Genomic DNA, 27,363 nt, shown 5'->3' with positions numbered 1-27,363 from the left:
GGCTCCAACACTGGAGCCACAGAGCCTGCTGGGTCCTTCCCTTCCGGGTACCATGCCGTCACTGACGCCCGTGGCTCCACGGCAGCCTTCTTCTGCTGCCACCTTGTTGCCAGTCAGCAGCAGTAGCAGCAACGGCGCAGCCTACTCGCTGCACAGCCCAGTTGCTTCAGGCCTGGCAGCACCGCAGTCGTATGCTCCAGCCATGGTGCCCTTTCCAGGGCTGCTAACCCAGGCCCCAATGCCAGACCCAGCCCTGACAGCTGCCTATACAGGCCTCACAGGTATGTCTTCCAGTGACTGCTTGAAGGTTGTGCTACAACAGTAAACTCTTTGCTGTGCAGCCCCACTGGGCAGCCTGTCTGCTGCCAATGGCGTACCAGCAGGCCGCCCTCCAGTGGTCGCTAGCCACAGTAGTCTTCCCCAGCAGCCCTCGCGGCCCACGGCCACGGCGACAGCAGCTCCTGTCAAAAAGAACCCACCACACAGGCCGACCACCACTGGTGAGGGTTTGACACCAAGAATCTGGTGGCAAGGTCAAAACTATTGCAGCAAAATGTGATGAGACACCAGTTTATTCGTTCACCCCAAGCGAGCCTTGTGCTTTCCTCTTTATTCTAAAATTTGTGGACTGGCTGTGGGAAGCATAACCATGGCACGTAAAGTGGGAGTTTTAATTGAATTTACTTTTGGGCAGGAACTGCTCACTATACGGGGGAGCTCTCCTTCCAAAGGTGCTCAAGTATCCCTACGAAAGAAGTGGTTGCAGCAAAGAAGAACGTGACTCGCACAGGAATTATGTACAGTTGTAATTCTGACACATGCATTCGGGGAAGAAAATTATGCACTGACATCTGATGCGCATCCAATTTTATTTTTATCGTGTCAGCAAAATAAAGGGGGGGGGGGGGGGATGTGCCCAATAACCTGAATTTAAATATACTGATTGTTTTTTGTGTCACTCTCACACGCCCCTTGATCGCTATGGACCTCAACCTGTTTTCCTAGTGGCTCATGTGATATTCCGCATTTCTCGGAATGGCTCTGTAGTGAATGTACTGGTGGTCTGCAACCAAGTATAGCCAATTTGTATATCCAGGAGACGTGCTGGGGCCACAGGTTTGGCTCCCAGATGACTTGAATTGTATAGCTCCAGGAGCCTTCGCAAGCCACTGTGCAGTTTCTGGACCCCACCGTTTGAATTTTAGATTCACTACTTCACTACTGTAACGAAAGTAGTGCATTGTTGTCATTTCTGTGTGGGTTCTATTGCCATCTTGTGACGACAGTGGCAATGACATTGGCTATGGCACCAGGTGAAGGGGTGTAGTTTAGGGCATCGCCAGCAAGGAGAAATGTAGTAACCCAACGAACCAAAGAAAATGAACGGTTTTTACTGGAAAGGGCAGTAGAAGAATAATAATAAAACGTGCAGTCTATGACAGGATTCAATGCGCAAGTATGGGGATCACGCTGACTATATTCCCAAGTTCACGGGATCGGCCACATATTTCAATGTGTGAGGTGGATGAAGACACCAAGCATGATTTTCCTGAAAGCATCACAACTTCTCAACTGAACGAATTCATCACTCAAAACGCCAGAAAGACTCTGGAGAAGCTTGACCTTCAAACAGCAGTGAAGCTGAGACTGAAGCACTCAATAGTTTCAAGAATTTGCGGGATGCCGCTTGTGCAAGCGCCAGCAGGGATTTCACCAAGCAAACAAGGCTTTTCTGCTGACTTGTGCCTCCTAAAAATGCTGTTACCAGCAACAGCACGCAGAGTGACAGCAGCAACTCGTGGAGAATCTTCTTGCCGTCATCCAAGCCCAGCAAGAATCCAACAGAAAGATGGTTAAGCCTGTATATTCAATGGGGAAAGCTCAAGACCAGAGACTTGGATCAAGTTCTACGAGCAAACATGTGAGGACAACTCGGGGCAAGAGCCCGGTGAGGGCATCAGGAACTCACAAAATGGACACGTCGGACGAGTGGAAAACGTAGCTTCCTGTAGGCTTTCGAAGAAAACCCAGCTGAAAGGTGGGATAGTGCATTTTTGTTACAAATATAGATCAGGAATGCCCCTAGAGTATCTCTGAGAAGCGGCTTCTTCAGATGGCAAGCCTGGAACATCCGGAGTCTGCTGTCGTTCCGCTTATTATTCACGGCTTACCTAAGGAACTCCAGAGACAGGTGCCTGTGCAATCACCCAAAACTGTGGAGGAACTACTAGGTTTCAGAAACATCTCCATTCATTCGGCTGCGCAGAATCTGCATCGCCCAGGTTATCCTCCCAAAAAAGTACCATGGAGGTCATGCGACTGGCATAGAAGAAACCGAGCTGTCAGTTTAATGTCCGATGCCAGTAATGAACCACAGCCTGCCGCTTTTTCACATCCAGAAGCAGTGGAATGAAGAAAAAAAAGAATATTAGAGGGTGCCTAGTCCCACCTGACGCCAAAATTTGAAACTGTTTTTCTGACGGTACCTAACCTTCTTTATATCAAACTAAAGATAAAATGGTGAAGATACTGATGCATGGTGTATAGTGGTGCATCCGTGTCTGTCGTAAATGAGGAATTTTTGAAGACACAAGAAATTATTTTAGGCACGCCGGTACAACAACAAAGCTTTGATGGGACGAGAAAAATTTATGATGAATGGGCGAAAGCAAGTGTCTCTTCTCAAGGCCAGAACACTCGCATCGACAACCTTGTAGTGAAAGGGTGTGACCATTTTTACTTTCCAGACCAGATATTAAGGGCCTAAAGTTAAACCTTTATTGGAATGATGAAGTGACAATGACTTAACAGATGTGTGCTTCACAGAGCATAGCGGATCGCCTTGTTATGAGCAAAGATGTCCGTCGGAAATTTACCGAGCTTGTCTGTTTTGGTAACCATCCGCCAGCAACAATGAAATTTTCTGCTCCTTTCAAGCTGAAAGATGTTACACCGTTCAGGAGAAAACCTTAAAATATTTCCAGTAAGAAGAAACTCTGGTGGAAAAGCGAGATCGAAAGTATCCCTGATGCTGGCATAATACAACCATTGGTGTCCACATTTGCCTCACCATATAGGCTGGCTCCAAAAAAGTTGATCTCTGCGGCTATGTACTGACTACCGAATCCTTAAGAAGGGATGAGGCCCTTTAAATTACTTATTTTCTTATACAAATTTAATGAAATTTGTACAGTTAATGTATTTTTACCAGCTGATTTCAGAAATGAAATTATTTTTTTCCCGTGATAAATCTCTTTTATGATATCTAAAAGAGGATGTTCTTTGTTTAGGGCCTAATGAGCTGATGAATAGCAACCTGCACGGTAACGTACGGCACACTGAATTTTGAGCGAAGTTATATGTTGTCAAACCTAGTCGTAAAAAATGCCCACCTTGATAATAGAAAAATATCAAGTTGAGCATTTCTTGTGGCTACGTTGGACAACCTATAACTTCGCTTCATAATGGCCTCAAACGACAATTTATAACTTGCGACACACTATGAACATTTAGCATTGATTCAGTGTGCCGTACGTTACCGTGCAGGTTGCTGTTCATTAGTTAATTAGGCCCTAAACAAAGAACATCCTATTTTGGATATATTAAAAAGTATTTATCACGGTAAAAAAAATATTATTCAAATGGTTTAAAAAATAATATTTTTTGAAGTGCGTCGCCCGCCTTTAATCACTAAATAGACCTATTTTCCCTGTAAACCTTTGCAAAGGATTTTGGCAGGTACTACTTGAAGAAGAATATAAGATGTACACGGCCTTTATCACTCCCTTTGATGTATATCAGTGTAAATGCTTACTCTTCGTGTGGAAGAGCAGTGCTGCCTGGTTCCATAAGATGATGAATGGTGCTTTGAAACCCTTTCTTAGAATATTTTGTAACGTCTATGTCGACGGTATTGTTACAGACCATTCCCGCATTATGAAGGAGGCGCTCAGTAGGACGACGAAGACGACGATCGTAAGAGCTCGTTCGTGGTTGTGGTTATTCTGCCATCTTGGCTGTGACTTCTCTGTATATATTTTGTAAATATAATTTTGCCTACTCGTTATCTTCGTCACATTTTTGGTGGAGTAAGAACTCATTAGCGACGGAATTCCGCAGCGGCAGTCGCTTGGATTTTGCCACAATGGCAGAAGAGGCAGTCTCTTCCTTAGCGGCGGCAACGTCAACGCTTGTCCTTGCACAGCAAAGAGATCCAGGCACATTTTCCGGAACGGATGATGTCAGTATTGACGGCTGGTTGGCCCTATACGAGCGTGTAAGTAAAAACAACTGATGGGGCCACATGGTCATGATCTGTTTAGAAAGGCCATTGGTCGTACGGCTGCAACGAAAAAGACGCTGGCGTCACGTGCCCAAACATCTACGGAGTTCTATCTTATATACAGGATGTGCTGGCCCTTTGTCGCGAAGCAGAAGATGACATGATGGAGTCAAAGTGGGACATGTTTTATAAGGGATAGCAGATGATGCATTCAATCTGCTCATTTGCAAGGACGGCAATGCGGTCGACTCCATCATACGGGAGTGCAATCGTTTTGAGAACGTCAACAGCTGATGCATCGCCCATCAGTTCGTGCGACTGCCTAACACAACAGCAACATCATTGTGCAAAGACGTACCTGCACCACAGGTACTGCTCACTGCGGAACATGTCACAAAGATTATCCAACGCGAAATTGAGGCCATGTCTCCTGGTTCCACGTGCTCCCAAGCCTTTGAGTCTACATCCCCGATGATACCACTTGTCCAAGCCATCGTTCGTCAGAAGTTGTCCAGTGTTGTTTGGACTCTGTGTGTGCTGTCGCATCGTGACACCCAACTGACCCTCTCCAAGTCTCCTATACTCAAGGCCCGAGGCCCCCGCTATGTCGCCACAATCCGGCCGAATGGAGGACTGCCGATGACCGGCGTATTTGCTTTAGCTGCCATCGTATAGGTCGCGTCACCCGCTATTGCAACAGCCGTTGGTCCTGGTCTCCTTATGTGCCCTATGCCCATAACCGTCACCCTGAGAGCAAGTACGTTTGAGATTCAGAAGCTTTTAATTTATATTGACATCAAGTAATGAAGACACAAAAGCTGGCATCTTGAGAGTTTTTCGTTTAACGTAATGTTTTTACTCTGTGGCTGATCTGCCTGGACGCTGGTCAGACAATGATGGGAGACTCGAACAACCAACGGGAGTTCATTTATGATGACTGGAGACTCCGACGAAATTAGGAGCTCATTTTTGTTGGCAGTGTTACGATCGGCCAGTGGGGGAAGTAACCTTCCAGCCTCTCCTGCCTTACTGCGACGAATCGCTTCGTGAGGCTCACAATACATTGACTTGGGCAGACCAGCGGCGACACCAAGGTGAGACAAGTTTGACGGCTATGGGGTTGATGGATGGTTTTTGGTCATCGACTACAACGCTGAGACCAAGGAACTCCTGTGTAAGTGCATTATGCGCTGCTTTGTTACAGTCGCTACTGTGCCATACCAGGGGCCAAGACGTGCAAATGGAATCAAGCATGGCACCCCTGTCTGCGAGCATCCCCTTCTTTCTCTGGGACAGTGAGCTGTGTGCACCCGAGGGTATTTCTCCGATGGCGTTCATTGAACAAAGGTGCCAGAGTGATTGTGCGCACTCTTGCCCTCAAGGCGCTCCAATTGGAAGGTGGTGTGACTGTGGATTTCCCTGGCCTAGGGATCCAGGGAGGACAGAGGGTAAAAATGGGACACCTTTGGTGTGCTGGTGTGTTCTGATGTGTGCTCACCAAAAAGATGTAGCCTTCTGACGTGTAGCTCATGCTACGAGAACAATGCACTGCGCTCCGTGCGCCAGCCAGTATGATAACCCTTGCTCTATGTACGTAAGTTTGCAATGCCAATCTAAATAAAACCGCCGGTTCCATTCCTCATTCTCTTGACCTAGTAACCTTCACAAAAGAAGCAACCACCATCGCGAAAACTCGGATGATGGCATGGACCCCCTTAGCCTCCATGTGAAGCCTCGGTAGCGTAGGCCAGCTACCTGTTACGAGACGCACCGGCGGAGCAGGCCAGACTCCGAGGCCACAATTCCTGGCTCCTGCAGCAAGAAAGCTGGCTAAATTGCGAGTATGACTGTCATGCTGGCATTGTCATTTGCACAGTATGGCAGTTTTATAGCATAGTTGCTTGCATTATGAATGCACCTTTTCTTCATAAAGTTGACACACAGTTGGGAGGGTCTGTTTTTTATGCAAGGTAATATTTCTCAATTTTTTTCTGTGAGCACTGCTAAGCCTAATCTACACTCACTATAACATTTCTTCCAAGAAACTGCTAGCTATCAATGAAACATAGACGCAAATTAAGGGAACAAGCCGGGTTTTTTTTTTTTTTTTTTTTTTCTCACTTTGAAAACGTTCATTCCAAATCAGAATCTGTGTACAAGGAATCCGCGTTGCAGAAGTGTCTTCACTTGCTTGAACTTGAATAGCATTGTCCCGTAACAGGTGGTCCTTGGTGGCATCAAGCAAGCGGTCACCATTTGCTTTTCCACGTCTGTTGTCTTTATTGGCGTGCCTGGGGCACTTTTCTGCTCAACAGTCATGTTCCGCAGCATGTTAAGAGATGTTTGCCTTCAAGGCAGCCACTGATACATCCCCCTTTGAAGGGCCTCCACATTAAGCGTATCATCCTGCCTCTGTACACTTGAGCTACATTGAAGCACCGCATATATTGTGGGTTGCGACGAGTTCGTGGAATGCCTGACGTGTCTTGCTAGTTGCCTTCAGCTTTTCAAGCTGCCGTTTCCAACAGCAGATGTGTGCTGTCCATGCACAGTTGCCATTCTCATCAGCTAGCCCCTTTCATTCTCTGTGTTCTGGCAACTAGCTAGGAAACAGTGTCATGGTCACGTGGGCTGGGATCCCGAAGCTCCTCCAAGTTTTGCCATTATTGTCTGCTCATTTGTGCACATAGAAATACGTGGTGGTGTTTTTAGGCTATGCAGACTTTTGAAAGATTGCCTGTGCCATTGGGCTGTATTACTTGTGGAGGCAGACATTACCTGCACGAAAAACCTATATATGCATAGTTGAATCATTAACAAAATTTTGCTAATTTAGTTTTTGATTATTACTTTATAGAACATTTTGCAATTTACGAATTGTAGCTGGTGAGTTTACAAGGCACATCCACTTGGAATGTATTCTAAGAATGGCTTCACGAGGGCCAGTTTGTCTGGCAATGAAGACAAGTTTGACTTGGGAGGAAACATTGCAAGTAAAAATGAGAAATAAAAGAATGCTAGGAGCCGAAACATTTTTATAAGCACATGAGCTCTCATAAGCTTATGCACTTGAAAGAGCTTATAATTCACTACTGTGTTGATAGGAATAAACAGCTGGTAGTATCAGCGCTTGTCCTCGTCTGTTCCATGTGTCTGCGTCTCCTTTATTTGCACTTAGCTTAGCACAAGTTTCGAGATATGTGTCATGAAACTTGCAGTAAAAATGCACTGTCGTTCCACTTACTCTTTAAACTACATTCCATAGAAGCTTAAGAGTAACTGGAACACCCATGCATTTCGTCCCACACTTTGAAAATGAATACAGTCCACGCTTGTTACAACACTTTCGGATATAACTGACCGTATTTCATCCTTTGTTTGCTCTACCCATTTGATTAATACAACGAAGTTCGATTTTAATGGACCATGCTACAACGGACTATCGGCTACAGCAGGCGAAATTAGCAGCCATTTTTTATCCAAAATTGGGTGTATAAAATGTACTTTTGCCATGCCAACGCAGGCTGACAACTGACTTGCAAATGTTAGCTGACGATCGCGGCTTAATATCGCGCGCCTAAGGGAGGAAGGTTTGGCAGAAGTGTGCTGTCTTCTCTCGTGTGGGAGGCACGGCTGGAAGGTGAGGGAGATGTGAGAGCATTCTACTCTGGCAATACTCCAGAGGTTGCTGCTTACGGCACAGTGCGCCGTATCTTGAAAGCGATCTCCGATGTGGACAAAGTATGCGTCTGCTGTATGTTGAAAGTGATCTGTGATGTGGAAAAAGTGCGTGCCCGCGCCGGTGCCATATTTTGAATGTGATCTGCAATGTGGACAAAGTGCGCCCAGTGCCGGTAGCTTCGTATGCGCTGTGTTTCCGACGTTCAGTTCACCTTGAAGCGAGAGGCAGCATGAAGATCAGTTCGCTCACTGCTGCTGCCGTGCTTCCTCACTCCAATGTTTTGACAGTGACGTTCCTTGGTCATCGAGCGAGATGTGAATTGCTATCGCAGTCGACGCAAGACATTAACAAAGCACTGCCGCTGCAAGTGCGTGTGGCCTCCAACATTTGCAGTTCAGCATGTTAACTTTAAAAGAGCCATAAGATGCTATTTTCGAGCTTGAATTATGCATTGTATGTTAAACAGCACATGCCCCACACATAGCAAGCTGGCAAAAGTTGAACACATTCAATGTGGCAGAAAACTTGTGTAAATTTTTTTATATCACGGCTGAGCTGTATAGTGGTACGGCAATGAAATTAATTGGCGGCTGGTGGGAGGGGTTTAAAGGCAGCGATTTCAAATTCAAAGTTCCAGTTAAAACGTACACTGAGAGACGTCTACTCTAAGCTACAATAATAAACTGACAATAGTTGGAGGACCCTGTCAGGGCCTCTTTAATATTAAAGGCCATCGCTCTTGATGAGGAAGGTCGCCAAGAAGACGACCAAAGCTTACGAGGCCCGTCTCACAAAAACGGAGTGATAATGCCCGTCCGGGGCAGCAGGACGTCAAGCAGCATTTGGGGGCCCTGGAGCGGAACAGAGTCGCCAAACAGATATGCGTGACCGCTGAGACTTCTGAAGAATACCATGAGCATCTCCTACGCTTGCACTGTGGCCAAGGAGAGCTGATAGGGGTCGACGTAATTGCACATGTAATACGATAGGATTAAGATGCAAAATAAGTCAATAATAAGCATGAAAAACACGCAGAATAGAGAGATATTGTCACGTGGTAGTGACGCCAAAGAACACAGTAGCAGTACTGTGAAAGACAAAACTAGCTTTTATTGGGCGAACCTGTGCCCACAAAACAGGCTACACTTAAAGCACAACGATAGCGGCGAACACAGTCGGCGATCGACGAAAATCTGCTCAGCGGGTCAAGTGCGTCGGTTTTTATACAGCAGCCATCGAATGTTCCAGACTAATCGTTGGGACCCGCGTGCCTTCCACAAAGTTCTACAACATTCGAGTCACGCGATGAAATCAGATAACACAAGGTTCGGCGACAACAAACAGCGGATAGAAGCATCGATAACTTTCCAGAAACTTCGGATACATGCAGACGCGTCCAGCGCTGTGCGATAACATTTGTTAGCCGGCGAATGTGGTCGCCCGTTAAATATAAGTACACGTGTCAATATAATGAGCATTTAATCATTGAACCAATTGATGAACTGTGTATGCCAATCTTGTCTTCTTTATTGTTGACACTTTGTTGACCTTTCTTTTCTTTACGTTACATCATTGTCACATAATTTTTAGTCCATATAACGTTACAACACTGTTTGGTGTTGATGTTGTTACACCTGGATGATATTTGGGCACTTGGCATGGGTGAATATTTATGAAAAGTTCACTTCATTTTAGAACAGTTCAAATTAGAGATGAAATGAGGTTCTTTATTGTCATACAGGGCATGAGTAGTTCTTGCGAAGGAATATATTGTTACGGTGAAGAGAAGGACGAAGTTGAATTGGACTAGAGGAAGACGAAGTCTGGCAGTTGCCTGAACGCCATATACCTCTGTTGTAAATATACATTATTTTATACTCGTGGGCCTGCTTTCTTCCTGCAACAATATGATTGGAATCTCTATTCTTGTAGTGTATGCTGTGCTGCAAAAGATGTTTTGTCTTTTTGTAAAGTGCAGAGATCGGCCTATGAATGATTCCAAGTTTGGCATGGTGGCAGCCTGAGCAATGCTGAGTGGTGCCTCTGTATGACACATGGCGATGGGCATCTTCACTTATTTTCATTGCATTGCTAGCTTGGGGACGCAGGTTCGATCCCGGCCCAGGCGGCAGCATTCCAATGCTTATGGCGTACCTCCTAGTCGGACTGTGGCACGTAAAACCATGGAATCTAATAATTTAATAGGCAGCACATGTCGCATAGTGGCAGTGGAAGTGTGCTGCATGCTTTTAATAGGTGATAACCCAAACGCGATGCCATTCTTTGCCATTCTTTGAGTGGTCCAAGTGTAAACGACTGCAGATATAAAAGCAGTCACTATGCCTTGCAGTTGTGAATTGCATGGACTGCAAGAAGTGGACATGAAGATGCTTGCACAAAGCACGGGTTCTGTCAGCTGGCAAGCGTGCACTAGTACAGGAAACATCTTGGCACAAGGATGGTCTGTTACACACAGTTTGTTCAGTATGATCGGCACCATGTGGCAGTGGCTTCAAAGAAGCAGCGTCAGTATTTTTTGTTGTTATGTCGTATTTTCCGGTCTATAAGTTTCACCTTATTATAAGTCGCAGCCTCCTCAAAATGGCAGCTTTTCTGAAAAATAATGTATATAAGTCGTACCGGTGTATTAGGTGCACCTGTTCATTTGGTAAGGGATTTAAAAACTCGTTGAGGGTCAGGTTGTGAGAAAGTGTGACAAAAATACATGCTTGCAGCGGCCGCCTCCTCCACACACTTCCCGTAGTAGGCAGTGCTGACACGTGTTGCAAGCACTTTCCAACGTCTAGACAGTACCTTTTACAAGTATTTTGTTCCGATAGCATGAATATTGATAGCTTACCTGACGGCGTTTAGTCAAGGTCATCCAAGTCCTCCTTTGAGTTGCTTACAAATAATGTAGCTACTTCAGGTTCGAGTTGCGCTGGCACATCACTGTGGTCTTCCGACTCGCCAGCATCACCATCAGCCACGAACGGGATCAACCCAGCCTCGTGAAACCCTGCCATAATTGTTTTCTCAGAAATTGAGCTGCATGCCTCTCTAACCCATTTGGCCACTTCTACAAACTCCATCCGTCTCATGCATCCCAGCATTGAGTGCAGTAAAGCGTAGCTGCTGTGCATGGCAGAAGGTGACGGGCGGTGGAGTGTCACTTGATGCCCGCTCTCTATAAAAGGTGTGGCCAAAGCATCCAATCCAATGTTGACTGTGTGCAAGTTGCACCGTTCTATATGACATGCCAACAAAAAATTCAGAAAAGACCTTGAGTTATACACCGAAAAATATGGTACAGTAAAACCTTGTTAAACCGTACCCGCTTAAACAGTAGTTTCGTTTTAAAAGTAGTAAAGTCAAATCCCTGACTCAGCAGCCATTGAACATAATGTGTTTTGTATACACATAAACCGTACCAGCTTATTGTGCACGCATCGGTTAAAACGTAGTGTTTCCACTTTTTGTCGCGCAAACACGGCGGTGCGTCGCCATATGGCGTCGTCTTCATCGGGCGGCCTGGCAGAACAACAAGCCTCAGAGATCGGAACAGCGGCCTCCAAGCGCCCTGTGCATTTGCACATGAAGCCACATTAACATCAACATCATTTCAACGCCGTGCCAGAGAGCGTTGTGGTGTCATGCTAGCGAGGACTCGCGTCATGCCGAAGCTCTGATAAAAAAGACGCCGGGTGCTCAGCATAGAAGAAAAATTTGACACTGTTCGTTCTATCGAACGTGACACGAAAAAGTCGGCGCTGGCACGCGACAGGGATCTGCTGTTTACTACGGTGTGTGGAATTTGGAATGTGAAGTTGCTCGGTAGCACTGCTGCAACCGCGAAGAGATGTCGGCTACGAGGTTCGACTTTTCGCCATCGTTGCCTCTGTTGTTGCCGAAGTGTCGACTAGCGACAGTGATGAGGACGACACGGAAAGCGACACATGGGCGATTCAGGCCCGACAGTGGTAGAAGCTGCGCGTCACGTCAGCCTCATGAATGCAATTGTCGCGACGAGAACAGGGGCACTATAACGTAACTCTATTCCAAATAAAAAGTATTCCAAACTCCGGCACCCGGCAATGAAAAAGGCGCCCCGGGACTTCTGCCGCACTACTGCGCGCGTGCACGCAGAATACGTAACGCCAACGAGGAATCTGCCATGCGAGTGTTTGGTGCCAAAAAGAGGGGGCTGGCTGAAAAGCTGGCATGCAGCTTCAAGTAAGTTTGAGAAGGCTGTCGTTGTGCTAGGCCGCCACGGCATCAAACGAAAATAACACTTTTGTTGCGCGAAGTGAATAAATACTGCATGTTTTTCCCCTTTCATCGCATTCTCTCTGAGTTCCCTTTTCGACAGGTAAGTGAGTGATCTCATGCTATTTCGGTTAAAAAGTATTACCGTTTAGTACGTACTTCTTCCGAGCTCCGGCCAACTACGGTTTAACGAGGTTTCACTGTATATGCATTGGGGAAAACTTGACATGTCTGCTGTGCTTCCTACCAGAGTTTTGAAATGCTGCCTGGTGTCTTTGGACTTGAATTGTTTTTGATTCCTTTGAATAAAAGCAAGTGTGTATCTGATGCAACATTTGCTGTAACATCTTTTATATACTTGCCAATTAGTTCATAGTTAGGCTGCATTCTCACCAAGTACCTAGTTCCACTGCAATTCACCGGAAATAAATATTTGAGATGAGACCCAGAGATTATACCATCTGAGTTAACGTAGCAGATTGAATAGCGATTGAAGTGCAGGGATGCCTGTGTGTGTTCTGCACAGGGTACTGTCATTGAAAAGAAAAGTGTGCAGTCATCGCATTCTGCCAGTGCTAACATGAGGCAGAAACTTGGAGGGTAAAAAAGGAGTTTGAGAAAAGTAAGGACTGTGCTAAGAGGGAAGGAATGAAAAATGTTAGGTGCAACGTTAAGAGACAGGGAGAGAATGGTGTGGATCAGAGAACAAACGGAGATCGTTCATATTGCAGTTGACATTAAGAGAAAAAATATGTAGCTGGGCAGGCTAGATTCGGCCTAGGGCAGATAACTGGTGGACCATTAGAGTTACGGAATGGGTGCCAAGTGAAGGGAAGCGTGCTTAAGGGTGGCAGAAAATTAGGTGAAGTGATGAAATTATGAAATTTGCAGGCACAAGCTGGAATTGGCTAGCAGAAGATGGCGCTGGAGATCGCTGGGAGAGGCCTTTGTTCTGCACTGGACATAAAAATAGGCTGATGATGCTGGTGCTGTGAATAATGTGCAGGAAGGGAATCATTCCACCCTTTCATTCCATCCTCTTTGTTAAGCTAGGATCAAAGTGTCACGACAGGCATCCTGTGCCCTGCTTGAGTGCAGTAATGAGAGTCTCAGTGTAATGCCCAATGTTTGGTGACATGAAATAGCTGTCTGGGAAACCTGACTACCTGTGAATATAATTGGTCCCCTTCATACGGCTGCAGTTGCCACCACCAGCACAACCACCGCTGTGTCCCCAGTGGCATCTCCACAGCAGCCAGCCCGGCCCCCGCCGGGGTTGTCCCCACTGGCGTCCACCTCGCCCCCCCTGGCGGATGCACCCAAGGCACAGAGCCCCTCGACACGACCTCCCCCAACTTCTGAGGCAGCCCTCAAGCTGGATGACCTGTTTGCGCCCGTCAACAGTGGAGGAGCCCCCACATCGACCACAAGTAGTCAGTTTCCTTGTTATCATTGAATGCATTGCAAACCATTTATTGTTAGACATTGCTTATTTAATTGCATTCACTCATCACATTGGATTTCACGGGTCTAGAAAAAATATCTACCGAATGCCCACTTATAGAAGGTCTTAAGAAAGCAACCTACAGTTGCTGATCGTTAATTTGGACACCAATAAATCGGACACGCTTGATTATTCGAACAGCTCCCCAGCACAGCCACTAGCCCCATAGACCTAATGAATCCTCACCAATAACTACAAAGTGCAGAAAGCACGGCAAGGGTCTGAGAAGCGTTGCATACCCCTATTGCGCAACCAATGGTCAGCTTCGCCGCAATTCAGCAGTGTTACACAGCAAGCATATGCACTGTGTAGCAGTGAAGCATACCAAGAGCAGCAAGGGCCTACCGTCAAGGGACATAGTATTTGTTCCTTAATCATACACAAGTGCACCCACCATCTCTTGTCACAGTACGAGCACTGACACTAATAAACATATATTAGCAGGCCTACAAACCTATTTTGCATGTGGCTGTGGCGGTTTGAGACCTTGGAGGCAGTAAAACGCATTTTCACAGATTTTTGCAGTCCTGTGGGAGTCCGAGAATTGTGTGTTCACTTTGGTTTGGATACATCACCAGCTCTGCATGGCCCGGTGTGGTCTCGCATACAGGGCTCATAGGGTGGGCTAAAAAAGGGCTCAAATCACGACAGCCACTTCCAAAATAGCTGTGAAGGCCTGTCAGTACAGATTAATAGAGGTGTGCAAATACCGAATAGTAGATTTCTAATTGAATATTAAATTGCACAAAGAACTTGAAGAAAAAACAGCACTACAAAGATGCGGGCTAAAAGAAGAACATGCACGACAGACAGGCGGTAACTTCCAACTAAATTTTATATGAAGAAACAGGTTTTATATAGATGGAAACACGAATAAGTGCCACCGTGACATCACTACCTATCGCATCACAAAAGCAATTTCTTTTTCGGCAAGTGCCACTGACAGGCAGCTAATGCACGTGCCCTCGGCCTTGGCAATGTAAAACGCTTCTAATATCTCCCTTTCTAGTCTATCTCTAGAATGTGCCAGAAACTTGGTGTCGCGAAGATAGACGACATTTGCGACGTTTACAATGTTCAGCCAGATGACCTCCCGCATTGTTATTTATGGCCCAGTTGTGCTTTCGTGCCCTTTCATTGTAACACTGTCCCATTACTAAATATCGAATTGAACGTAGCAAATTTTTATACAAAAGTTAATGCTCACAAATTTTGGGCTAGAAAATACAGTGCTGCACATGACCGGGAGTCTCCTAGCATAGCATAACAAGAATGTTGCAAGCTATCAGTAACTTAGACATAGAAATCTAGCTATTGTCATTGATACACCGATAATCTGGACATGCTCGGTAATTCAGATAGCTCTGCGGCACCGCCAATGGCCCCGTCGACTTCATGTGTAAAGAAAACCAATATTTTGGACAGCTGCCAGCTCTACATTCAATGATCCGACTCCGTCTGTGGCTGTAGCGTACGCCAACCCTGCCGCCATGCGCTTCGGTGGTCGCTCGCCGCCCGTAATTGAGCCATTTGATGACCATCTGCATCTGTAGAAGTTTCCATTTATTCATGTATTCATGTATCCACGTATTCCCTTGCGGCGGTAGTGAAATTTGGTATAATATTGAAATTGTGCAGAAACACGCCTTGTTATATTGAGGTTCAATATACATGGTGTTCTATGGGCAAGAAGTTATAAAAAGTTAAATACTTCCTTTTGTCAAGAATTTTGTTTCATTCAAGTTTGTTATATCGAGCTTTAATTGTACCTATATGTTGCACCATAATTTTGATGTCTCTTTACCATGCCTCTAATGTTTTTATTGCCTCCTTTTGCTGTTTTCAACTTGAGTACACTTAACTTTCCACGTTCCATGGGCATAATCGGAACACAAAGTGTGTGCTGTCAAGGTAAGTATGGCAGTGATAAAGCAATTAGTTCTCCTGTAAGACACCGAACACATTCATGAAACATGATTTTGGGGGTTTGCCATTCTTGCATTTGCTATGTTCTTGCCCATGGCAACAATGTCGGGTATGCACCTTTCAGCCTATAGACAGTACAGTCAAATCTCGATAATTCAAACTCGAAGGGGCCCAAAATTTGTTCGAATTAAAGGAAGCTGATGATATGGAGGACAGTGGCGCATGTGCACTGAGCTAACACGAGTGGGAAGTTCCACAAGATTTAGTCACACGTATTTACATATTACAGACAGTTAGTAGGCGTATCGGTGCTCGTACTGTAATAGGAGACGGTAGGTGCACGCCTGTGTAATCAAAGGAAACATACCGTGTCCCGTGATAATTGCCCCTTTGAATTTTGGTATGCTTCACCACCTATGAGCGCTGTACTTGTGCAAAGTTGACTTTGCACAAACTGGCATTATGCAACACGTTGTGCTTTCCCCGCTCTGAAGCCATTGGTGAGGATTACACAGGCAGAGTCAGCACCATTGCTAACAGTGGCAAATTGTTTCAATGAAAAACACGGCACCGAACAGCAAGAAGCTTGATAGCGAACATCGAAGTAGCTAGGCCTAGCATCACCGCATTGTGGCTACGGTTGCCAACGGATCTGCATGCTAGAGCACTGGTTCAAGGCGGCACGACAATCAAAATGGTGGCGGTGGCGGCTTCGATTAATGCCGTTTCGGACCTGCGGTCATGGCAAAAAGTCCGGAAAGTTGGATGGCAAAGGTTTTTTTGCGTCCAAAATTTCAGGCGTCAGATGATTTCAGGCGTTTCAGATGGGTTAAATCGCGGTGCCGTGACACTAACTGAAGTCACTAAACCATCATGAATAGAAGTAACCGGTGATGCACTCCTGCACACGACTGCGCACAAATTTCCGCCGCGGCGTTTTTATTTTTTCCTTCACGTGCAATGTTGAGAAGTCTCTCCTAAGCTTTTCCTCTGTGGCGAGGTCAGAGGAATGCTAGTCAGAGGTGCCGCCGCGTGATTTGGCGCACTGCTGAGAGCATTGTCGGAGCGTGGTATGTTCGAATTAACCGTCGCAAATGCTTGCGCATTTGTATTACCGGGCGTTTTCGCCATCGGAATACACACAACTTTGACAGGACCACGGCATCAGTTCGAATAGACCGAATGTTCGAATTAACGAGATTCGACTGTTTTAAGGCAAAGAATGCCTTCACACCAGAGATCACACCAACACATGTTCACGTCTTACCATGACTTTTGTGGGCACTGCAGCTCTCTCAATCAATGCGATTGGTCTGCTATGTGTGACACATGTTTTCAAAAGCGAAATTAGCCACTGCTGCACATTGTGCATTTTTGCCACACACAACATGGTCTGTTTCCTGAGCTCAGTGTACCGCAAGTACCGTATTTACCCGAATGTAACGCAACCCCAATTGTAACGCGAGGGTCGACTTTGCAAGGGCGACATCGGGAAAAAAAAAAGAAAAAAAAGAACACAATTGTAACGCGACGGTCGACTTTGCGAACGCGCAAGATCAAAGACGCAAAAACGCGAATTTAATACGAGGAACCGAAACTATAGAACACGAATGTAACGCAGGAAACAAAATATAGGAAAAGTCGAGAGCAGCTTTATTGAAGTACCTGCAAACTATGCTTAATCATCATCCTCGCCACTGATGTTGCCGTCGCTGTCGTCATCACAGCTGGACTCCTCTTTGTGACTAGTTGTTTCCCACAACAGATCGTCCTCACTTCCGTCGAGTGCATTTGAAATAGAACATTTCTTAAATGCGCGGTGGACTGTTTCATGAGGCAGCCCGTACCAAGCAGCTGAAACCCACTGGGCAACAGTAGATGCACTCGGGCGTTTCAGTCTCCCTGCAGGTGTTGAGGTAGATCCACATTCAGTCCAGTCCCAATACAGCTGCCGTAAGCGATCCTTGAACGGCTTGTTCAAGCAAACATCCAAGGGCTGAAGAATGGACGTCATTCCACCTGGTATAACAACCAAATGCATTCGGTCACGCTGCAGCTTTTCTTTCACGCCGGGTGTGAGGTGACCTCGAAAAGAATCCAGCACCAATATTAATTCTGGATGCAGCAATGCACCTGGCCTTTGGTCCCAAACGCTGGAAATCCAATCTCTGACGAGTCCCGAGTCCATCCAGCCTTTTTCGTGGCAGCATACGACAACATTGTTCGGAAATTTTTCTTTCGGGATAGTCTTCCGGGGAAAAATTATGAAGGGAGGGAGCTTGCGACCATCAGCCAAACATGCGAGCATAACTGTTATCCTATTCTTTTCGTTTCCAGTGCTTCTAATCCGAACTTCGTGTTCACCAGTCTTGTGCACTGTCCTAACCATTGGCATATCAAGGTACATGGGGGTTTGGTCTGCATTCCCGATGTGTCCAAGTGGCATGTTGGTAGAGCGGCGGAGATCAATGACATACCGCTGAAACGCAAGAAGTTTCGACTCGAAGTCCTTGGGTAGTTTCTGACAAATCGAGGTAGTGCGTCGAAGGGAAAAACTGGCCCTTCGCATGAACTTCTGTATCCAGCTGCGCGATGCCTTGAATTGGTTTGGCGCCAAACCCGCGTCTCGCGCAAGTACACGTGCTTTGCACTGAAGCATTTCAGTGCTCACACCAAGAAGCCGGGAGCGTTGTTCACCAACAAAGTCCGCAAGACGACGCTCCAAATCCGGGAAGCGACCTTTCTTGGGCCCATTGAAACCTTTTCTTTGACTGTTGCAATTGAACTACTCCTGGCGATGCTTCCTTCATCCCCTTATCGTCGATTCGTTGATGTCCAGGCTTCTTGCGGCCACTGAGTTACCGACTTTTTCGGCGAGTAGAATAGCGTTGCGCTTGAAGCCAGCGGTATACTGAGCGCGAGAGCACGCCATTTTGGATGTAGGCACATTAAGCAGGCAGGAACACACCAACGTGTCGAAGCACAGACCATGCGGCTATGCACTACCTGAGGAGTCGGTGGCGTAGGTCACGTGGTACTATCGTGGAAACAAGTGCCCAGGATGCACCGCCGGTGGCCCAAACGGACCGCTACGTCACTAGAATAAAAAAGGGCACATCCATTTCGCGCGCCACTAGTTCAACACTCACGAGCGCGTTTGGTCCTTCCAAGGTGACTCGTTGCTGGCGCGCTCTCGTTGGTGTAGTCTGCTCTGCCTTTCGGTTTGCACCGCATTCGCGACTCGCCCTGGCCGTGGTTCGCGTATTGGTTGACCGCTTAATTTGGAGCGCGCGATTTCGAAGGAGCGGGTCAATCGACACGCACGTAAATGCGGCACATTAAGCAAGCTTAATGATGAGTATTTGGTGCCTTTCTTAGCCTTTTTATACCTAGTATTCGAATGTAACGCGAGGGGTGACTTCACTTCTGTTTATGGTAAAAAAAACTCTCGTTACATTCGGGTAAATACGGTACCTTTCCCAAGAAAAGGTGGTGTCGCTGAGCACATGGTCCACCGCATTCAACAACATGGTTCACAATTTATCACACACCTGCATGCAGATGTTTTCCAGGACACAAAGCTAATAACCTGGCTGAGAAAACATAGAAAGAATATGCACAACCTGCACTGTATTGAGTTTGCTTTGTCTTCAATGAAATGTCGTGATGGCACCATCATGTTAGCATGAAATATACCAGCCTTATTCCTTCCCATTTCACTGTTGCAGGTACAGCAGCAACTGTGCCGGTTGAGTTTGACCGAAAGTCGGACACCAAGGCGGTATCGGCACAGCAGCACCCTGTGGCCCCACATTCCACAGCCCCAGCCACGCGGAAGGTGCGTTGGTACCGAACATCCTGCGAGTTATGTTTTATTATAAGAACCGAACTTCGGGCTATGGTGGCTAAGTCTGACACTGGCGGAGCCACAGAAACACCCCAAAGAATGTGCAGTTTGAAAAATTCAGTTTAAATGGTACTACAATTTTTTATGCTAGCAGCACCAAAAATTAATTGCCAGAATTGTACTTTGTGCTGTGTTTCATTGAAATTGCATCTTGGTGATGGTTGGGGCAATGGGTAAATTTTGCCTGTCATGCAGTGTGCCATGCCATTATCATGTGTGCAACCTGGAGAGCCTTAAGTCGGTCACTTTAGACACTCGGCGAGGGGTACAGCTCTTCTGGGAAGCCCAAGCCTGTTGCATCAGTTCGCAAGGAGTCCGCTGTTGTCGAAGGGGAGTTCTTGTTGGGACCCAGTATACAAGCAGCTCTGTTTCTGAGCATTCACTTGTCCTCTCATAATTTGCCGGGCGCTGCGTTTTCTTTCGTTGGAGTTGGCCATTATGGCGGGGTGGGACCACAGATTCTGCACGCATTGCACTCCTGTAAATAATTGTTAAAGCAAGTGTATCGTCTGCTAGCAGAGGAATGGTTGGCAAGGTCATTCTCTTTGGGATAACTGGCCATTGCGCTCATAGCAGATGACGCGCTTGTCGTCTGCTTGTAAACTGCCCCTCCCGTCACCTTTGCGTCAGTCGCGCGACTCCGCTAGCTGGTGTCGCGAGATATATTTTTCTGTACCACTGCCACTTCCACTTGGTGGACATTCTCTCAGGTGAGCTAGTTGTCTCCGAAAAAGGTCTTGTGCTTTCCATTTTTCCTGAACTGGCAGTGTTTCAAGTCCATGGGCAAAGTGTCAATCTTTTTGCCAGTGTCTGTTTTCTGTGGTGTATAAGACACGCTTTTCCCTAAAAATTTTCATCGGTGTCTTATAGAACGGTGCAGTGCGACTTAAGGGGGGACATGGTTCTAAAATATTTTTTTTTTTTTAATTTTCAGTATTTACTGCTGAAATGTTTATACAATATGTATTTTTCACAGCTGAAAACAAATATGCATTTAGATTTGGGCTATCACTCCCAGATTTTAAAATATTGACTGTTCCATAAACTTACATTCTGCCCAGCCTTTTGACAGCTTTCCCATAAAAGATTGCTACTAATTTGGCATGACAGCACTCTATGGAGACCACGGAGTGCAGGAAAACCATAATTTTATTTTTAGCTTTATTGGTTCAAGAGTTATGGCCTTATCAAGTATACTCATCAGAAATCTGAAACTGTTGCTTAATTTTATTGTTAATTAAATCACTGTTCTGATTAAAAATATCAAAATTTCTTGGTTTTCCTGCACTAATCAATGTATAAGCTTTCAAATGCTGCAAGAATTATCAAAATGCGACTGCTACACCAAAAGATAATGCTGGTAATAGCCTAGGATCTGATTAAAAATGTTGTTTTGAGAAAACAAGAAAAGAAGTTTAGCAACATGGTGAGCATTTTTATTCAACAGGAGAAGGTGTGAGTCAGTGTAGTAACGATGCTAGAAGCCACCAGGAACGTAGTCATCATCATTTTCCTTGGTGTGCTTTCTTTTTTTCATTGCACGCCTGAAGTTCTCAGCATGTGCATGCTTCTTCTCGGATACCACTAGTCGACGACTGAGAGGCTACGGCATTCTGCTGCAGGTACAGTTCATTTAGTATTGCTCCATCTGCTCTCCCTTTGCCTGCGTTAAACCTTGTGACGGCTTCGGCCACAGCAGCTTCCACCGTGAAAAGGGAGGCATGTTTGTTCTTTGACACGAGCAATGAAATGACAGAGTGCAGGCCCTCGTTCGGGTTTTGTGTTTTGCCTCTCTGACAACGCTTCAGCAATTTCTTGTCGGAGAGGCATGCATACACAGGCCGCAAGGCATCAACAACATACTCCGGCAGGTTGTAGTGATGCTTTGGAGGTGTCTCCTGCTTGGCAACAGCCCTGTTGTACTTGCACCAGGATTCTTCACCACTTGGGCAATGTGAGTGCTTTGGGCTTGCATCAGTAGAGGCTACATGGTAAAGAGTTGCCCAAACAGCATTATGCGTGGCTTCTATGTTTCCTTGATGAGTTTTCAAAGCCCATCCATAATATGTAGTGAGCTTCGTGACCAGCTCGCCCGTGAGTTTGCCCTTACCGCCAAGGCTTGGCTTTCCTTCAGCTTTTTGTTTCTGCAGGAGGTTTCGAAGAGCTGTGCCCATGCGCTTATGCACATGGTTGACACAGTCCTCATTTTCTATTGGCACAAAGCCATATACCTATGCCTCCTGCAGGCTATTGAAGGTCCGGCTGTCTCCATCACATAACATAGTTGTGTATCGGAGCCCATGCCTTTCTAATGAGCGGCCAAATAAAATTTGTGCCGCTTCCACCTCCATTTGGCCTGGCTTACTGGAGGTGTTCTTTTGGCAACTCTGGCCAGCTAGCCACTAGGCATACCTTGGGTCGTCCTCCTTAGGCCCTAGCTGGCACCCCAAACAGAAGTTCGATGGGACGACGAAGTCAAGCACACATCCCATAAATAGCTCGATCACTGTCCCAACACAAATATGTGATGAGTGGCCCCTGGTCAACCAAGTCCCATCAAAGGAAACAGCGATGTTTCCAGGATTTCCGTAGTGCAGATAAGCTTGCAGCGTTTTCACGGAGCTTGCGCAGTCGTCATTAACAAACGCGGCAGCCTTCTGCGAGGCAGGGTTCATCTTCAATTTGACATAACCTTGGTAGGTCTTCATGTGCATGCCTCTCCGCGAAATATTCAGGGTGGAAAAGATATAATTTAGCGCAGTTTGTCCGTTCCCTGTACTCATTGCCACGCGAACCGCGAGCACATTGATTTCGAAAGGGCCACGCGCCACGTCCCCCCCCCCCCCTGCTTTCGGCGAGCTCCACACAGTCTTTAGTTCTTCGCACTCATCACAGGTCAGCACAAGTTTCGTGGCGATGCCATATTCTCGGTCTTCTTTGGAGATGCTGCCATGCCCGCCACACACACGGCACTTCCTGCACTGAAGCAGTTCATTCACCAACGCTAAGCTTACGACGGTGAACGGCATTCCAGTCGTTGCAGCTCCTTCCGAGTCTCGAAAAAAAGACAGCTTGCGTCGTGTGGCTGACGTCGACGAAAGGTCTTGCTGTATATCAGTCGCACGGCACTCGATGGCCACTTTTTCAGTGTCAGAAACCAGGGGAGTGTCGACATGCACAGCTCACATGGGATCTTTGGTCGTGGCTATCGCGTGTGCCGCATCATGATAGCGCCGGCACAGCCCACTTCTTACATGTTCTCGGCGGCAGAAGGTCTCGCTGGTGATACGCTGCATGCTCTCGCACACCGTTTTCACCTCTTCCCGAACGCATGAACAGTCCGGAACTTCCGATGACCGCCTGCCATCGCACTGATCACACAGCTGTCGCTTAGGCCTCTTTGCAGAATGGCGGACTGCGCGCCGCTGTCTAGCAGACGAATCCATTGGCATCCAATAGGGAATCGGGAACTGCCCCACGGGATAGAAACGCACTAATAATGTGCGAGTGTTTAGCTTTTTTTTTTTTTATGCGCGATAGCTGTGCTGTTGCCAGACGGAAAGTGCTCTTCCTCTAGGAACAGACAATAGAAGAATGCGTCTTTCAAATGAGACCAAAATGGCCACGCTACTTGGTATACTTCTCAGGCACTGCGGCGTTTAATATGATTGTTTTTTAGGTGGTTTCGCAAGCGAAAATGGCTTCGTAACTTACTTTGAGACCGAATAACTCGACAAATGCGCATTACATCGCTATAGTATTTTAGGAACAGTTTCTTTAGATCTTATTGATCATGAAAACAAAAAATACTTCAAAACATCGATTTTTCAGAATTTTTTTGGCCTCTTAGGCCCGTGTCTCCCCTTAAACAGTGGAACCTGGATAAATGGGAATCGCTTAAACGAAACTGCCTCTTAAACGGAACACCGTCCTCATGGTTGGTTGGATTTGTATTCATGCAGTTGTATTCAACTTTGTCTCTCTGTAAATGGAACTCCTGATAAATGGTGGCAGGTGTTGCACGACAGCTCTCGGAGCATGTGTGCTTGCAGACACGTGCAAGCTCGCGTTCTGTACGGCTATGGATGCACGGTAGGCATGTGCGAATAGTAGTGTTTCACTTCGAAGCGAATACGAAGCGAATAGTTATACAATTTGAGTAATTTCAAAGCGAATATTTTCAAATCGAAGTGAGTATTTGGGACCCCTAGTACACAACAGAAAAATTGATGGAGCTAAGTACATAATCTTCTTACAATGATCTCTGCTGGCTGTTTTATCAAGTATATGTTCTGAACCATTATAAATTTGAGGCAACGAGAAACAGACAGGAGGCACGATACTTTTTCATTTTTCAATTTATTCAGACCACTGTGCACTGCTCACCCAGCCTTTCATCCTAGTGCATGTTGCTATGTATAAACACTAACTGCTCAACATGCGCGTGGAGAAGGTGTTCTCAGATTCCTAGTAGTGACAACATTTCCTGTTGACGAGAACAACCTCTCACTTGAAACTTGGGTTGCTGGCACTGACAGGTATAGCCAAGCTAACTTGTATAGTGACGGGTACTTGACTTTGTCGAAATTCTTCCACCATAGGAAAGAATTCTCCAAGAGGGGCCGAACAGGTGCATGCAGGTACTCTTCCACCTCCTCCTCCAGTTGCTGGGAACCAGTGCTTGAAGTGGTGGTGGAGGCCAAAGTTCCAAAAACATTCCACACATCACTAAAGACAGCTTGTGCTGGTGCACTGGACCCTTCCTTGTCTCTACCCTGAAGCAGGCTCTGCTCCACAGCTGAGCAGAGTAGATTTTTCAGCCACCGTTTCTCTCTTGTGGGGTCATAACAGACTGCTTTAAATGGGGGGTCCATTGCCGTGCTCAAGGCATATGTCACCTGCAATTTTATGTCTATAAACCTGAAATTTCATGCTATGAAGGAGGTTTCCTGCAAATACAGACTCCTCCCCACAACTCTGCTGTTGCTCGGTGAGCAGAAGTTGCATGCAGTGTATTAGTGGCACCACTTGCGAAAGAGTTGGGTGCTTTTTGGAGCAAGATTCTCTTGTTGCGTCGTTAACACATTCCAGCACTGATGTGATGGATCCCATCAGATGCCATTCACTTGAAGTTAGGTTTTCCAATGTGTCCTGTTCTGACAGGTTCAAGGAAATTGGCAGACGGAGCTTTAAAAGGCAAGACATCATTTCATATTCACTGTTCCATCGCATTGCGACATCCTGAATCACTTCAAGGGGCTCTAAGCCCATGCTAACTTGAACCTCTTTGAGGTGGCTCCTGGCCTAGGAACTTCTCTTAGAGTGCCCTACAGTTGCTCGGGCCTTGACACACAGCTGCTCAAAATTCTGAGTGTCCTTCTTCGCACACTGGATGCACACTTGTAATGTATGCGCAAAGCATTGTATACTTGTCCATCCCGTTCGCGATGCAGCACCCAGGAAGTTTCTAGCATTCTCAATGACAATGAAAATTGGAACATCTTGAGGCAGTCCCCACTCCTTTGGCAAGCCAAGGAGGATGTGCTTAAAGTTGTCAGATGTATGGTCTTTGGGCATTTGCCGGCATGCAAGGTGGTAATTGTGAAGCCAGAACTCTTTATCAACGAGGTGGCATGTAAATGAGACATAGCTATCCCCGGGCCTTGACGTCCACCCGTTGGTCTTCACCGAGTAGCATGGGGTCCCGTGGGTGAAGTGATTGCACCGCTCACTTTTGATCCATTCTTTTTCTTTGGTGTAAAGTTCTGGCACAACACTCCAAGAAAGTTTAGTCCTCGATGGGACCTTGTACTCAGGCACAGCGGTGTGCATCAAAAACAAAAAGCCTGTCTCCTCAACAAGAGAATAAGAGTGCAAGCCAGTGGCCAGGAACTGTGTAACCTTTGTTGTTAACATTTTTGTGCATTGACTGTCGCCTTTCAATGTCGGCTTGAAGTAGCTACAACTAGCAGCACTTGTGTCAGCCTTGTTGGTGGCCGTCGTCTTTTTCGGGCCTGCAGCCTTTTTTGAGCATTCGGCAGCACGGAGCTTCTCGAACTGCTTCAATGGATCAGGGTGATGCTTTAGATGATTGACGAGGGTGGTTGTCGTGCCCGTGGGCGTCTTAAGGCGCATCTCGCACGCGCTGCATGTCGCATCACTGGCTCCGCGATCGAAGAACTCCCAGTTAGCACTCCAGAACACCCACTGCACCCACTCGTCCATGGTTTTGTTACTTCGGCCGTGCGCGCAATCGAGCAGAAAGAACAACTAAAGTGTGACTGAAGATGATAAAATGAAGCGACATAGACATCCGGCAACCACGTTTGCAAGTGCAAACTTTAGGAAGCACATGGCTGCTTCACCGAATACCTACTACCATTTAGATGAACTTCTTTCTTACTTTTTTTTTTTTAAGGATTAGTCGATGCTAAGGCGGTTTATGTTATATCTTAAGAATATTATATGCTTTTATGTAGATAAATGCCTACGGATATTATGATGACGTTACAGTTACATTACATGTAGTGCCTAAATGGAGCTATGGAGGAAAGCTGTGTAAATGGAGTTGTGGAGCTGCAGAAAAAAAGTTATGGTTCCTTCGCCGAAAATTAAAGCTAGCAACGACACCCCTCAAACTACTTGCATATTTAACTTACATTAGACCAACGTTAGAGTATGCCAGTGTCATTTGGGATCCGTTTCAATCAGGAATAATAAACCGCATTGAGAAGATACAGGGAAAATCTGCAAGGTTCATTCTTTCCTGGTATTATCGTACTGACTCTGTTTCCGAAATGCTTCGGTTGCTTGATTTGTCTCCACTGGCTCAACGGCGGAAGTTGGCTAGACTTAAATTTCTTTTTTTGTTATCAAAAGGCCACTTCAATATTCAAACCACACCCTATCTTGCTCCCAGGCGGGCTAGAAACGTCAGATCAAGCAATCATTGCATGTTCTCAATTCCAAAAGCATATCTGGACATGTACGCTTATTCATTTTTTCCGCGAACGATTAAGGAATGGAACAGTTTGCAGTCGGGTAGCATTAAAATCTTTGAGGAACGCGTTAAAAACCTTTTATGAAATTGAATCTTAGTGGTGCCGTGCAAACATTGTCCCACTATTCTAGAAATACATACAATAGTTTTTCTTCTATGCTGCTTCCAATATCACTGTCACAATGTTAGAAACATGTATTTCTTAGCCAAACTATTGTATTTGTATTTCATTATTTGTTTTGCATTGTATTTCCAACATTCATTGCTTCATGTCCTATTTACGTTTGTAAAGTGTTTGCATTTTTGCGCTTTGTGCAAACCTGCTGTACCCACCCTGTTACGGCCAAGACGGCCAACAGTATTTGAAAATAAATAAATAAATAAATATGCAATAGTATAAATGCTTTCTTTAAAACTTCCAAAAAGCCATCGTTATCATTATCAATATTGTTAACGTTCGTGAATTCATTTGCTTGGTTCAAAGCTCGGTGACAGCTATGGTCACGGCCTTGTTTCCTTTGAGCGGCTGTGGTTCCATCAGCAAAGTGGCATGAAAATGCTGTACCCAGGGCAGGTATAGAAAGACAAACTTGCAAAAAATGTACACATACCAGTATTCTTAAACTTCGAAAGACTTTGAAGATATTTGAAGTTTTTGAATAGCCTTATTCGATTCAAAGATCGAATCGAATATGACATTATTCGCTTTGGTATTCAAACGTGCATAATTTTGGCCCTTCCTCCATTATTTTGCGAGGGTGTGAGATCGCGCAAACATCTGACTTGCCGAACGTTT

The 27,363-nt window shown here is 45.9% G+C and overlaps 1 protein-coding gene across 10 annotated transcripts in view; it reads left to right on the top strand.

The window, feature by feature from the left end:
- The window catches only part of LOC126516459 (bromodomain-containing protein 3-like), a 159,913-nt gene that overhangs the window by 112,217 nt on the left and 20,333 nt on the right, over positions 1-27,363 (top strand). For all 10 annotated transcript variants that reach the window (XM_055063937.2, XM_055063936.2, XM_055063934.2 and 7 more), the window contains 4 exons: positions 2-281; positions 342-500; positions 13,433-13,663; positions 19,389-19,498. In XM_055063937.2, coding sequence (XP_054919912.2) covers positions 2-281; positions 342-500; positions 13,433-13,663; positions 19,389-19,498 — 780 coding nt within the window. The remainder of the gene's footprint in view (position 1; positions 282-341; positions 501-13,432; positions 13,664-19,388; positions 19,499-27,363) is intronic.

The sequence above is a fragment of the Dermacentor andersoni genome, chromosome 1 (genome assembly GCF_023375885.2).
Source record: "Dermacentor andersoni chromosome 1, qqDerAnde1_hic_scaffold, whole genome shotgun sequence".
NCBI classification, from domain to species: Eukaryota; Metazoa; Arthropoda; class Arachnida; order Ixodida; family Ixodidae; genus Dermacentor; species Dermacentor andersoni.
Note: the sequence above shows the minus strand (reverse complement) of the source record. Positions and strands in the feature narration are given on the sequence as shown.